The sequence below is a fragment of the Plodia interpunctella genome, chromosome 10 (genome assembly GCF_027563975.2).
Source record: "Plodia interpunctella isolate USDA-ARS_2022_Savannah chromosome 10, ilPloInte3.2, whole genome shotgun sequence".
NCBI classification, from domain to species: domain Eukaryota; kingdom Metazoa; phylum Arthropoda; class Insecta; order Lepidoptera; family Pyralidae; genus Plodia; species Plodia interpunctella.
Window position 1 is genome coordinate 9361264 of NC_071303.1, and position 12384 is coordinate 9373647.

Sequence of the window (12384 nt, forward strand, 5' to 3'; positions counted from 1 at the left end):
GCAGATAATTAACATTGATTTAAGGGAATATTATGAGATAATTAAGACGGGATCATATTATGTAGGTAATAAATTAGCTATAGTTTTCATGGTACCGATTGCTTCCCCTCTCACCTATACACTTTACAAGTTATCCATCGCTCCTAATAAACAAAATCAAATACTTGTCCCTATCCAGCCCTATGTAGCAATTCAGGAAACTGATTCTATGTACATAGCGACAGAATGTCCGAAGGTCAACACTTGGTACATATGCAAAGAAGAGCTGCAACAAAAGATTCGAGACAATGAAGATTGTATCCAGCATCTCATCATGGACCAGTCAATCAGTTCATCTTGTCAATTCATTCATGCAAACCTTACCGGCTCAGCCCTCGAGAAGCTAGACGATCAACACTATACTATCAGCCTGCCAACCACAACCAGACTACATATATCCTGTAGACAAGAGTATTACAAGAATCTCCAAGGAACCTATCTAGTGTCCGTCCCGCCTAGTTGTATGTTGAAAACGTTGGACTTTGTTATCTCAAACGTTCAGAATCGTATTAAAGGACACGCTGTACAAATAGCGGAACTACCAACTGAGGAGCTCGCCACATCAAAGCTTCAGCCAACTGTAAGACTAAACTCCATCAATTTAGAATATCTACATGAGACGAACGCTAAGATATCGCTACAGCATCCTGCGACATTACAGAAAAACGATCTGAGCAGCCTCTACCATACCACTGTACCTTCATATACGTTATTATTTGGAACATTCATATTCGCCCTCATCCTGACATTATACTGGAAACTCCGTCGCAGAAGTTCAAAATCAAAGGATGAAGATATCCCGAAGGCTGATTATCCCGATGGACATTATTCCCGTATCCAAGACATCAAGCCTAAAGATGTGAAAATCGACATCAGCAACATTCCGGCAATATCCTCAGTAAGACCTACGGATAGTTGCCGATCTGCGGGGGGAGGCGTTACGCGCAGCTAATACATGTAAAGTGCAGCGCAAGCGCCGGCCTGGATGCACCGCGTGACGACAGTCGCCTACACGTGCCGCCGAGTCAGCGCAACGTGCCTTCAAATCCGGGAATTGCGCGACACATCGCGCAATACTCACTTTTGGTTCTAACATCGACCATTAGACTTCATTTTAGTTTTATGTTGTAATTTTATTTCATTTAATAAATTAGTTAAATAAATTTTGGTTTTTTTTAAAGTCTTCGGCTGCAGTAAACTTAACTAACTCAACACGAATTATTTCTATTTATATACATAAGACACAAACATGATGATTTATACAAATACAGACAAAATATATACTGTGTAGTAGACATAAATTACATCAATTTCTTATCTTGTTATTGCCAATGTAAAATATACCTACAGCACAGGATTTTAAAGCTCATTTTCAAAGAACGTCATTTTGTCGGGTGGCGGCGGTAGTATACTAATCAGTTCATAGTGAGCCAAGTGGCGGGGTTGAGGACAGTGATCTGCTGGATGACGTCATCAGCGAATCCCCGCGCCGGCATTCGCGGGACCACGTTGTTTATGATGTGCGAGTAGCCGTGACCACCGAACGCGGCCTGGGGGTAAGGATTTTTTACTTCATTATGATTGCATGTAACCTCAGCTGACGACCTCGGTGGCGCAGTGGTAAAGTGCTTGGCCCTGAACCGAGAGGTCCCGGGTTCGATCCCCGGTCGGGTCATGATGGAAAATGATCTTTTTCTGATTGGCCTAGGTCTTGGATGTTTATCTATATATGTATTTGTTATAAAATATAGTATCGTTGAGTTAGTATCCCGTAACACAAGTCTCGAACTTACTTTGGGGCTAGCTCAATCTGTGTGATTTGTCCTATTTATTTATTTATTTAGCTATACGAACATTACATTGAAGATGGTCTTATATCTGTGCATGTAAATATAAATATAAAAAAATAATATATTAGGACAAATCACACTGATTGAGCTAGCCCCAAAGTTCGAGACTTGTGTTATGGGATACTAACTCAACGATAAAACACAACTCCTCAAGTTAGATTGAGCTCTAGAGTATAAAGTAAAATCTTTGTCTAATTTTCTTATAGTCCGGGAGCCCACACAAGTGGAAATTTATTCGATCGAACATCACTTTGGGTTAGATAGATAGATCATTGATTCCATAGAACATGGTGATACAGAGTTGTTAATATAGTAAGGTACAGCATATTCTGCCTAACGAAACAAATAAATTATATTATATTACATCTAATTTACGGAAGCTGTCCGGTTTTACAACTCATATTTTGACGTTTTGCATGAGAGGCTGCTAATTGTATGGATATGTTTTATCATCTCATTGGGTTACGTCAGCTGTCGTTGTCTTTAATTATCTTTATCTTTGCCGGAAGCAGATAGACAGTTTCATAGATTTAAATATGGCCCCGCGCTCTGGAGAGCCTTACCAATCGATGCTTCGTGTGTATATCGTGTGACATGAGCACCCTGTCGCTCCGTCCCTCTCGCACCAACATGGCGATCCTGTCCAGCCGCTGAGCATCCGATGGCATGTCTACTGATGGATTGAGCTGGTAGTACGACACTTCTGTGCCGAACAGGTCGAACTGGCAGTAGGTTCCCAGATCAGAAAAGTCGAGGAGTTTGCTCTCGTCTTGTAGGGTACCTGTGAAAGTTTGTTTAGAAAAAAAAATATCATTTGTAGGCGAGCTGCGACTGAATACTTTTTTGTAAAATTCCTAATAGTCATTCCAATGTTCAGAAAAATCTAATATGACTATAATGCCAATAAATAGGTATTATGATATCTTATGATCGCGTTGTTTTAAAAGTTAAATTGTTTATAGCCAAAAGCATAGATAAAGAAAAATAAAAGAGATCGCAGACCCATGGATTTAGTAAGTACTACGACGTAGTACTTACTAATTCCATAAGCTGACCAAGTTCTTAAGAAAAAAGTGACAGACGGAAAACCAAATCTTCCTATAGAGTTACGATTTTACATTTTCAAGACCCATAATATGTAACATTAAGAAATTTTTTACATGACAGGAGAGTACACGAATATAATATAGTTTAGAGACGAAAGTTAACGGACAGATATATTATAGGTAACAAATCAACATGGAATTAGTAGGTACCTACTCCGCAAATCACATTAAGGACCATTGCTGATAAACTAGCGTAGGCGTATTAAATCTAAAAGCAATACTCACGGTCTAAATGGCTCATGACAGCCTTGTCCGGCTTCCCTCCGGCTTCCAAGTACAGCCGGATGATCTCGAAGGGTGCATCCGGCAACCGGTGCGGGTGGAAGCTGACTGGACACCCCAGCTGCAGTTGCACTTGACCAGCCGCTTTGATGGCTCTGCGTTCGAAGTCTGAAATTGTTTATCGGTTAGTTCGAGGTCTGGAAAATGTTATTTTTACCAATCAAGCCTCAGCTGGGTCAATCAACATCATTATTGGCAGCGTTCTTTTTTCAACTGTTGGGGTGAATAGGCAATGTTCTAATTATATGTGGAATAGGCCCACATTTTTATATGCGAATTGTTATTTCATTCACGCGTTGTGTTTTAGATCATATACTTATCTACTGTTTTCGAAAGAAAACGCAGATAAAACCTGCACTATTTGCACTACACTGTGGTTTACTTTAACACGATCTAGAAATAGAACGAAACTTTGAAGAAATACAACTGTAATACATTTATTGACGACATGACAATATTTCTCACCTTTCAAAGGCCAGCCACTAGCAATTTCGCCCAGAAACCCTGCCTTTACCGAGCTGTCCTCCTCAAAACCTTCAGTCATATCGTTCAACATTCGTTCGTACATCACTTCTTCACTGATATGGCTGAGTTTGGGCTGTATATCAGCTATGTAGTAACCGGAACCGGCGACAATGTGAACGGAGGTGTCCTGGGACACCCGCTTGTAGAAACCAACGGCTCTTTGTAAACCTTCTGTGGAATTTTCAACGATTGTGCCTGAAAGAACAAGAGAATAGTCCACTCAGCTAGGTATTCGAAGTTTTTTCTTTTCTGAGTACCTAATAATTTGTATCATTGCGTGTGTATTTACCTAACATAATATTTGTCTAATTTATTAATGGGCACATTTTTAAGCGCGTATTTTAGTATTGTCACCGTGACTGGATTTAAATTTCGTAATGGCTTATAATGGCTATAATTCTTCTCCTTCATTTCCCCTCTTTAACTCAGTTTTCATAACGTTAACACTGTAAGGATTGCCTATCGGTTGTCAAAGCTTTCTATTTGTGTATTCTAGAACTATCGAATCTAAACAATCATTATAAATTGTTGTAAATGTCAACAAATCATTATATAAATGATTGATGTTGAGCAAATGTTATCCATCCTTATCCTTTCTCTACCGCGTCTGTCTGTCTGTTCGCGATAAACTCAAAAACTACTGCACGGATTTTCATGCGGTTTTCACCAATAGATTGAGTGATTCCTGAGGAACGAAGGTTTATAATTTATTATGTATTTACCCGTGATTCTTGAGGAAGGTTTAGGGGTATATTTTATTATGTTTTTACCCGAATGAAGCCGGGACGGGCAGCTAGTAGGTTATAAAGTTCTACATGTTCCACCAATGGTCTATACGCAAAATTAAAATGTTTCTATAACATAGGAACACATACCACCACCACTTCTTTTGAACATTTTGACGTCCTGCAAAACTGCATCCTTTGCGGCTTGATCACCTAACTCCAAATTGAACTGAGAGCTGTATGGGTACTGTCTGATGTACCCCACGTTTCCCATGTGGGTGTCTTGGAACTGGTCGGCGATCTTCTCGGGGGGAGGAGTGTAGAAGTAGCTGAAGTTCATAGCTAGGTGCTCGTGTGTTAGAGTGTGACCCAGCTGGTCTGGGGTTACATCTCCTAGAACTGAAAGAAAAAAAATATTGAAAGACTACAGACTTAAAAAAATAATGTTTCAAGGTTTCTTAGGTAGAAGTTCTTTTTGGATAAAACTAATATTTTTTCCGTGACATTTGAACTCACGACATGCGTTAGTAGTCATCGCGTGTTAGGTTGCATTTGAGGCTGTGATGCCCAAACACTGGATCATGAAGTCAACCCTCTTTTGCTGTTGTTTGTTGCTTATCAGTTGTGAAAGCTAATCTCTTAGACGCAAGTCAGTAAGACCTAGTTTTTTGTAGTCTGTAAATCCTAACTAAGTACTTACTTAATAAGTATTATAAATGCGAAAGTAAGGTTGATTGTTACCTCTTCACGCTTTACCTGCTCAATCAATATTTTTCAAATTTTGCATACACGTAGTTAGAAGTACGGAGAAGAACCTAGGGTCCTCCATACTTTTTGTACCGAAATTCCCACGGTAGCGAATTCCCGGGGCGCAGCTAGTGGTCTAATAATCATGCGGTCATTAGCTCATTTATTAGATACCTAAAATCGTACCTATAAGTAGGTACCTAAGTACATAACCGTATTCGTCAATAAAATACTGAATCAAATTATTATTAATCTGAATCCTATCATAATGTTACCTAAGTAAAATACAATAAGGTATTGCTGCACTACAATAAATAAAGATAACATATCTTATCCTTTTATTTTGTCAGGGCAAAGATTTAATTCTAATAATTGGAACAACTTAATTTATCTGCGACCGACCTATCTCAGAGTTTGATGTTTTTCTATCTACTTGTATAATTTGCATAGCAAAATAAATGAAAAATATTATCATAAATACATAATCGAGGAATCTATTAGCAATATAAAAACAAGCAATGAAAACTCACCGGTCTGCACTTTTCCAGCCATGTTTTTAACGATTTGACACTGAACAAATTAGTTTATTGACTAATAAACTGCACCATATAAAATTAACTCTACGATACAATGCGAGAACATTTATATCTTCAGGAATTTCTATTTTTTTATGCTGTAATGTCAATATTGTTATCATTTCACAGATAACACGCGCGTAGGTACGCCCCAGAATCCGATAACTGCTGCAAGTAAACTAATAAACATCTCGAGATATCTAACCTAGGTAGTCTCGCTATATATAAACCGAACCTACGCGCCAATATTTAAATCTCCTTTGTGAGTATTAAGCATGGAGAAAATCATGGAATCAGAGACAGAATAGACTTGATGAATAATCATCATTGCTACATGTGTGTTTTAGAAATAGAAACAGATAATAATGGAGCTGCTTGAGTAAAAAAGCCGGGAAAACGTAATAGTAGACACAGTATTACCACTTTTATAAGTTACACCGACGTACCTGCGCAGAAATATTTTTTTTGCATCTGCGCCAATCGCTATTGGCTAATGCGTACGCGCCATGTCTGGAGTTGCCCTCAAGTGTAATATTGCACAATTAAGTATTATGAGCGAGATAGCACGACTCCTGTTGTTTTTGGATTTAAAATCTTATGTAGTAGCAATAAGTTCGTTATTTCACTAAGGTTCTCATCCGGCCAGCGGTCGGTTGTACTATTCTGCGCCGACGAACAATGCCGAGGTAACCTATAGGTAAACGTGGTAGTACTGTACCTATATAGTTCTAAGTGTCAAAATTAGTATATGAAAAGTCCTAAATAGGCATAAATCACAGATATAAGAACATTACATTGAATGTAATGTACTTCTGACTGTTCATATGTATCTGTGGCATAAATTCAATCATTAATTATTATGCTGTAAACATGGCGAGTACCCATGGATTTAATAAATACTTCGGAGTACCTAAATACTAATTCCATGGCTGTAAAACACAACAGGCTTGTGGTAACCATGACGATGACTATATCCATGGAAATGAAAAATAATAGTTTATTTATGTGTCAAACTTTACTTGATGACATTGGTAGCACTGTAAATTATTCAGAATTTACAATTGAGCAGTAAATAAAAATGCCGATCTTAGTAAAAGATTACACATGGACTCAAACAATGGACAGTTTACACATAAGGATACCGATAAGTCCGGTGTTCAAGGAGAAAGTAGATATTTTTACGTTTGATTCCTATGTGAAGATCCATTTTAGCCCTTTTCTATTTGAAGTATTCTTACTACACGATGTTGACAACGATAAGAGTAAATGTTTAGTTAAAGATGATATAATTATCTTAGATTTAATCAAAATAGATAGTTGTAACTGGGATACATTAGAGAAAGATATAACCAAACCAGATAAAATGAAAATAAGGCAAGAAATCCTGGAGAAAAGTCAGGCGAAGGCGCAACAGGCTGCCGAAGACAAAAAGGTGAGGAAGTCTCAGCTGGATAGATTCACAGTTCAAAAAGCTATGGATATAGATTCAAAACAGCATGAATTAATGGAATCTAGACGAGATGATCAAAGAAAGCAAGCAATGGATTCATTAGAAAATTGGAGAGTTAATTCTGTAAATCAAAATGGCATTGAAGGTGTTACAAAAGAAAGTTCTGGAGTTAAAATAGTAGAATTACCTCCGTCTGATGACGAAGAAGATAAGAAAGGAATAGCAAAGACTCCAGCTAAAAAAGTGACTACGAAACCAGTAAAGAAACCAGTGAGGTCCGAATATGTCGATAAGAAAAAGGAAGAAGTGGCAAAGCGTGTTCTTCCAAAACTGAGGGAAGCTGGAGAGTTGATAATCACGCATACTCCGAGGACGTTTCCTACTCCTAGTCGAGAGTCGACAGCACAAGAGGAAGAGACGTGGCTTAAGAACGTTACACTGGCTAGAAGAGCTACAGGTAAGACCAAAATGCTTGCGCACACATTCGTAACTCGACTGCATGGTGCGAAATTACCGAATCCCCAAAAATATGTTGTGTTCTTATAGAACCGTTATTTTCATCAGAGACTTATTGAGGTTTTCGTCTAACATCTAACAATAAGACTAGGATATCAAGAATTTCAAATGTCTACGATTCGACGACGATCGAAATAGAACGTTACTATGAAAATACACATATCGTATTTTTTTAACCAGGGTTTGTGTCAGAGGACCTTCGCCCTGAAGAGCAGGACCCTCAATGGTGCAAAGAGAAAGGAGATGAGTTCTTCCGAAACGGTAACTTTCTGGGTGCGATCAGTGCGTACACGCACGGCCTGACGTTGTCGGACAGGCTGCCGAGCTTGTTCGCCAACAGGGCCGCCACACACTTCGCGCTTGGCAATTTTAATAAATGTGTATGTATGTTTCACAATTGTAAAACTAAAATATATTCCCTTTGAAGTCAAATTCCTGTGTTCAAGTATTTATAATAGTACATTAAGTATCTATAATACTTTTATTCAACTTTTCTATTTATTTTGGGGTGCCAAGAATATTGCCTTGAGAGACTCCGATAGACAGTAAAATAATAACGCCTGAACTTTTTTAGCTAAACGACTGTTCGGCCGCTCTGGACCTGATGAAGCCTCATTGCGAGGGCAACCGTCGAAGTCGCGCCAAGTGCATAGCTCGCCGCGCGGCTGCGCTTGTGCGGCTGGGGTACCTCAGCAAAGGCATTGATGAAATGAAAGCAGCCGTCAAACTACTGCCCGACGACGAAAAGTTAAAGAAAGACTTGTATGAAATGGAGAGGGCTTGGGAGCAAAATCCCGATTCTGATTAGTGTTTCGTTTCTGTATTAATATTATTTATTATTTAACGTATTATAATGAAAATGTGGAACCCTGATTATGATCGTAATATTTCTGTATTTTTTTTTAAGATATTATGTGAAGCATAATGTGAAGTTATAGTTGAAATCACACTCTGTGAAGGAAAAAAATATTATAATTCGTATTAAATTACAATACATAACTAAAATAACGTAGTTTTATTCTTCTATCATCTTCTTCGATAACCCTAAATTGTTTAAGAGGGCGTGGGGCGAAGGGTCTCTTCCTCGGAACCTCCTGAATACCTCGCTAGGGTGGCAACTACCACCGTACGCCAGGAAGGTATCTCTGTATCTCTTTCCCACAGATAATATATCCTGCTCTCCTTGTTTAGCCTCTTCAAATGCACTGTAAATATCTGCGGCGATCATTTTCGACCAGAGATGGCAGTAGTAAGCCGCCCCCCACTCTTCTGAAATAACTTTCGTGAACGACAAAGGATGCGAGTCGTATTTATCAAGCCGCAGAATGTTGTATTTAGGCCATAGTTCCTTCATGAGATCGCGCCAGAAAGTTTTCTTTGAGTGTAATTCTAAGTCAAGACGCGATAAGTATAGTTCTTGACACAGATCATATCCTGCCATGTGTCGACGTACGCTTCGAAGATTTGTAATAATGTTTTCTGGCAACGGTTCCTCAGATTTGTAATGTCCGCTTAACGCGCGAATCGTGTGGGGATCGTATAACCAATGGACCATGACATGGCCGCAAACTTCAGCCGCGTCCCACTCAACGTTGGACAGACCAGCTACCTCCGAGAAGTTAGCCGTTGTCAGTAAATGGCGCAAAGAATGGCCGAACCTTTTAAATAATACTCCTACTTCGTTGAACGTTAATAGAGAAGGCTTGCCGTCTATGGGCGCTTGGAAGTTGAAAATCAGAGCGGAGAGTGGAGTGGTTTCAGTGGACGTGCATTTATTACGTACAGAAATATGCCAGCCAGCGTCATCGTACACACGAATTTTAAGGTTCTGACGCGCGTATGGGTCTAAATAGAAGCCGGCTATAGGTCTGTTACTAGATTCATCGTAAACGTCGTAAAATTTAACGTCCTTATGCCAGGTATCGACTCCCGTGCGCTCCACGATCAGAATTTTGAAAAGAGTGCTGCAGAGGTTAAAGAGACTGTGAAGGACGCGAGGCAGAGGGAAAAAATCTCGGATTTTATTCTCGTCAAAATTATAGAGTGACCATTTTTGTTTTCTCTGCCAATATGGAATGTCCCAATGTTCAAGTTTGACGTCAAAACCTCTTTCGTTGGCGAACCTCTGCAGCATTTCGATTTCAACTTCTTGCATTGGGTAAGCAGTTTCAAGGAAACTGTCTAGTACACTGTATAAATTTTCAACTGACCCCGCCATTTTGGTTTCCATGCTCATATCGACAAATGAATCGAACCCTAAGATTTGTGCTTGCTCATGTCTAAGACTGCGTATCTTTTCCAAATTCGTACTAGTTTCAAGTTCTTTGTTGACGTAATTCGAACATCGTTGTCTGTAGGCTTGCCACATATTCCATCTGAGCCTTCTCTCTGGGCAATACTGCATAAAAGGCTCAAAAATATGGGGTTCCAATGTAGCTTTCCAAGGACCCCTGCCCGTCTCATTGCCCGCCATAGCCTTGACCAAGCTCTCTGGAAATTCCTTAAGAATAGATTCATCAGCTATTGTAGATGTGAACAATTTATTAGCTGTATTGACTTTCTCACGATAAATCTGCCTTTCCTTTTTTAACGAACCAAGTAGATTTCCTAGCCTGTCACGTTTCGCGCCCTTTACTTCTAATCCATTGAGTTTCCCTTCTAAAATGTATTTGTCTAGGAGCCTCTGTTCTTCATCAGTCAGTTTTTTTAGTCGATTTTTTTCATCAACCGCCGCTTGGAATATCGGCCCACTGTTGAATTTGGTCATTCTAGCTTGATGGGCTCGTTCGTGGATTTGTATATATGATTTCGTGGGCATCAGCGTACTGTTTCCCAGGTATAGAGCTTTAGCCATGCCCCATGTCAGTTCTAATTGACTGTCAAACTTCTCCAAAGGAAGAAATATTTCTGTGAATGCATTTTTGCACTTCGGAGATGCATGCTCAATCTGCTTTACACCACTTTCATATTCTAAACTCTGCTTGCTGATGGCGGCGATGCACTTCTCTATGGTAATGTCGGTAAACTCCGGGAGGCCGTTATCAGAGAGGAGAATATTCTTATCTGCATCTTCACCAATTTCTGGGATTCTGAAAAAAATTGAATATACATTTTAAATAAAATCCTTAGATATTATAAAACAAAAAACCTCTACTCTACTGTACCATGTCTGTCTGTCAACAGAAAGTGAGCTAGATAAAAATATAAAAATAGATAGTTTTTTACAAACAACACTAATGTGATGATGGTTATCATACAAAGGTTTAGCAATGCTCAAACAAAACTAGGTAAATAATTCATTAAAAAAACCTATAGTTATGTATGTAGATACAAGTATGTAATTGAGACATCCATTATCAATATTATAATTTTAAAGAAAAACATTGGGTTAAGTATAAAGTGTTTATTTAATATATTTATTTTAATAAGGTGAATCAAAGGTTAAGTTAGTTTGTTAGGCTTAACGGTTTTGTTCAGTGGTTGTATCTTTCGATTCAAGTAGTAATGAATCAACTATACCATTGTTCACCTGTGGTAGTTATAGATGATACATGACATTGCATCACTCTTGTTGACATTATCCCGTCTAATGTGTAACTAAAATATTTTCTATACTTATGAAAATCACAGTAGATGGTCTGTTTACTAAACATGTTTTTCTAACACTTAACAAAACAATGTTTGATTTCTAAGAATAAAAAACTTCAAAATGATTTACATATCTTAAGAATTTTCAACAAGACTGAAAAATAATATATTGAACTTAAACAATAATAAGTTAAAATGTAATTTGTAACAAATCTTAATTGAAGAATATATTGTTTGCATATTAAAATATCGCCAGGTATTAAGTTCAGTAGTAAATAAAAAGATTTATTGCAATTTATGATAATCTGTAGGGTTAATAATGTAAAATCAATAACACTTACAAAACGACGTAGCCAGCACTGCGTTTATTTTGGTAAAATTGCCTTTTCACGTGTCTAGCGATCACATTACTGCGGAGGAAGGATAAAGCCATAATTCAATTGATTTTAATTATTTTTAAAATTAATTCATTTCATAATCAATTGCAAGCCGAACATATGATGGTGACACTTAGTTTCGTTGACATTGACATAACAGTTATTAACCTATGCTTACTATTCTAGTTACTAGCAAATCCATCTACATGTATTCAGCCAATTAAAGTATTCTGATTTTCATCGATAATACGAGGGGAGGTCAATAAGTTCGCGGAATGGAGGGGTTGGTGGGGGTAGGTTTATTCGTCCAGGTGGTTACTAGTTGAGCACCTCATTAAGAGTATATATATCAAGTTTGAACGTAATCGGATCATTAACTTTTGTGTTATTGACCTGTAAACAACTGAATCGGGAAGAAATCAGCCAGTATGGAGAAAATTGAACACCGCGCCGTTATTAAGTTCCTTACCAAGCAAGGAAAATCCGCTCAGATTATTTTTCAAGACTACTTTTACGGGGACTCTGCCCCTGGAAAAACCATTGTTTACAAGTGGCATGGTTTTATCAAACAAGGAAGAGAGTCCATTGAAGATGACCCACGCTC

General features: G+C 38.3%; 3 protein-coding genes across 4 annotated transcripts; 1 reads left to right on the top strand and 2 right to left on the bottom strand.

Annotated features, from left to right (window-relative positions):
* Window positions 1-1247: 1247 nt before the first annotated feature.
* LOC128673084 (uncharacterized protein) lies at window positions 1248-6335 on the bottom strand. 2 transcript variants are annotated; one of them, XM_064436200.1, is made up of 6 exons: window positions 6296-6335; window positions 4678-4926; window positions 3743-3997; window positions 3221-3385; window positions 2453-2670; window positions 1248-1589 (listed from the first exon to the last, which is right to left on the bottom strand). In XM_064436200.1, exons 1-6 carry the CDS (start codon window positions 6318-6320, stop codon window positions 1455-1457), a joined length of 1047 nt encoding a protein of 348 aa, XP_064292270.1. In that variant the 5' UTR covers window positions 6321-6335; the 3' UTR covers window positions 1248-1454. The 2 variants fall into 2 exon arrangements, with proteins under 2 accessions (XP_064292270.1, XP_053606660.1); XM_053750685.2 differs by lacking the exon at window positions 6296-6335 and adding an exon at window positions 5805-5990.
* Window positions 6319-8753, top strand: LOC128673080 (dynein axonemal assembly factor 4-like). Its single transcript, XM_053750680.2, has 3 exons — window positions 6319-7756; window positions 7996-8195; window positions 8390-8753. Exons 1-3 carry the CDS (start codon window positions 6928-6930, stop codon window positions 8621-8623), a joined length of 1263 nt encoding a protein of 420 aa, XP_053606655.1. The 5' UTR covers window positions 6319-6927; the 3' UTR covers window positions 8624-8753.
* A 14-nt stretch (window positions 8754-8767) lies between these two features.
* Window positions 8768-11936, bottom strand: LOC128673075 (uncharacterized protein). Its single transcript, XM_053750676.2, has 2 exons — window positions 11745-11936; window positions 8768-10904 (listed from the first exon to the last, which is right to left on the bottom strand). Exons 1-2 carry the CDS (start codon window positions 11834-11836, stop codon window positions 8831-8833), a joined length of 2166 nt encoding a protein of 721 aa, XP_053606651.1. The 5' UTR covers window positions 11837-11936; the 3' UTR covers window positions 8768-8830.
* Between the last annotated feature and the right edge of the window lie 448 nt (window positions 11937-12384).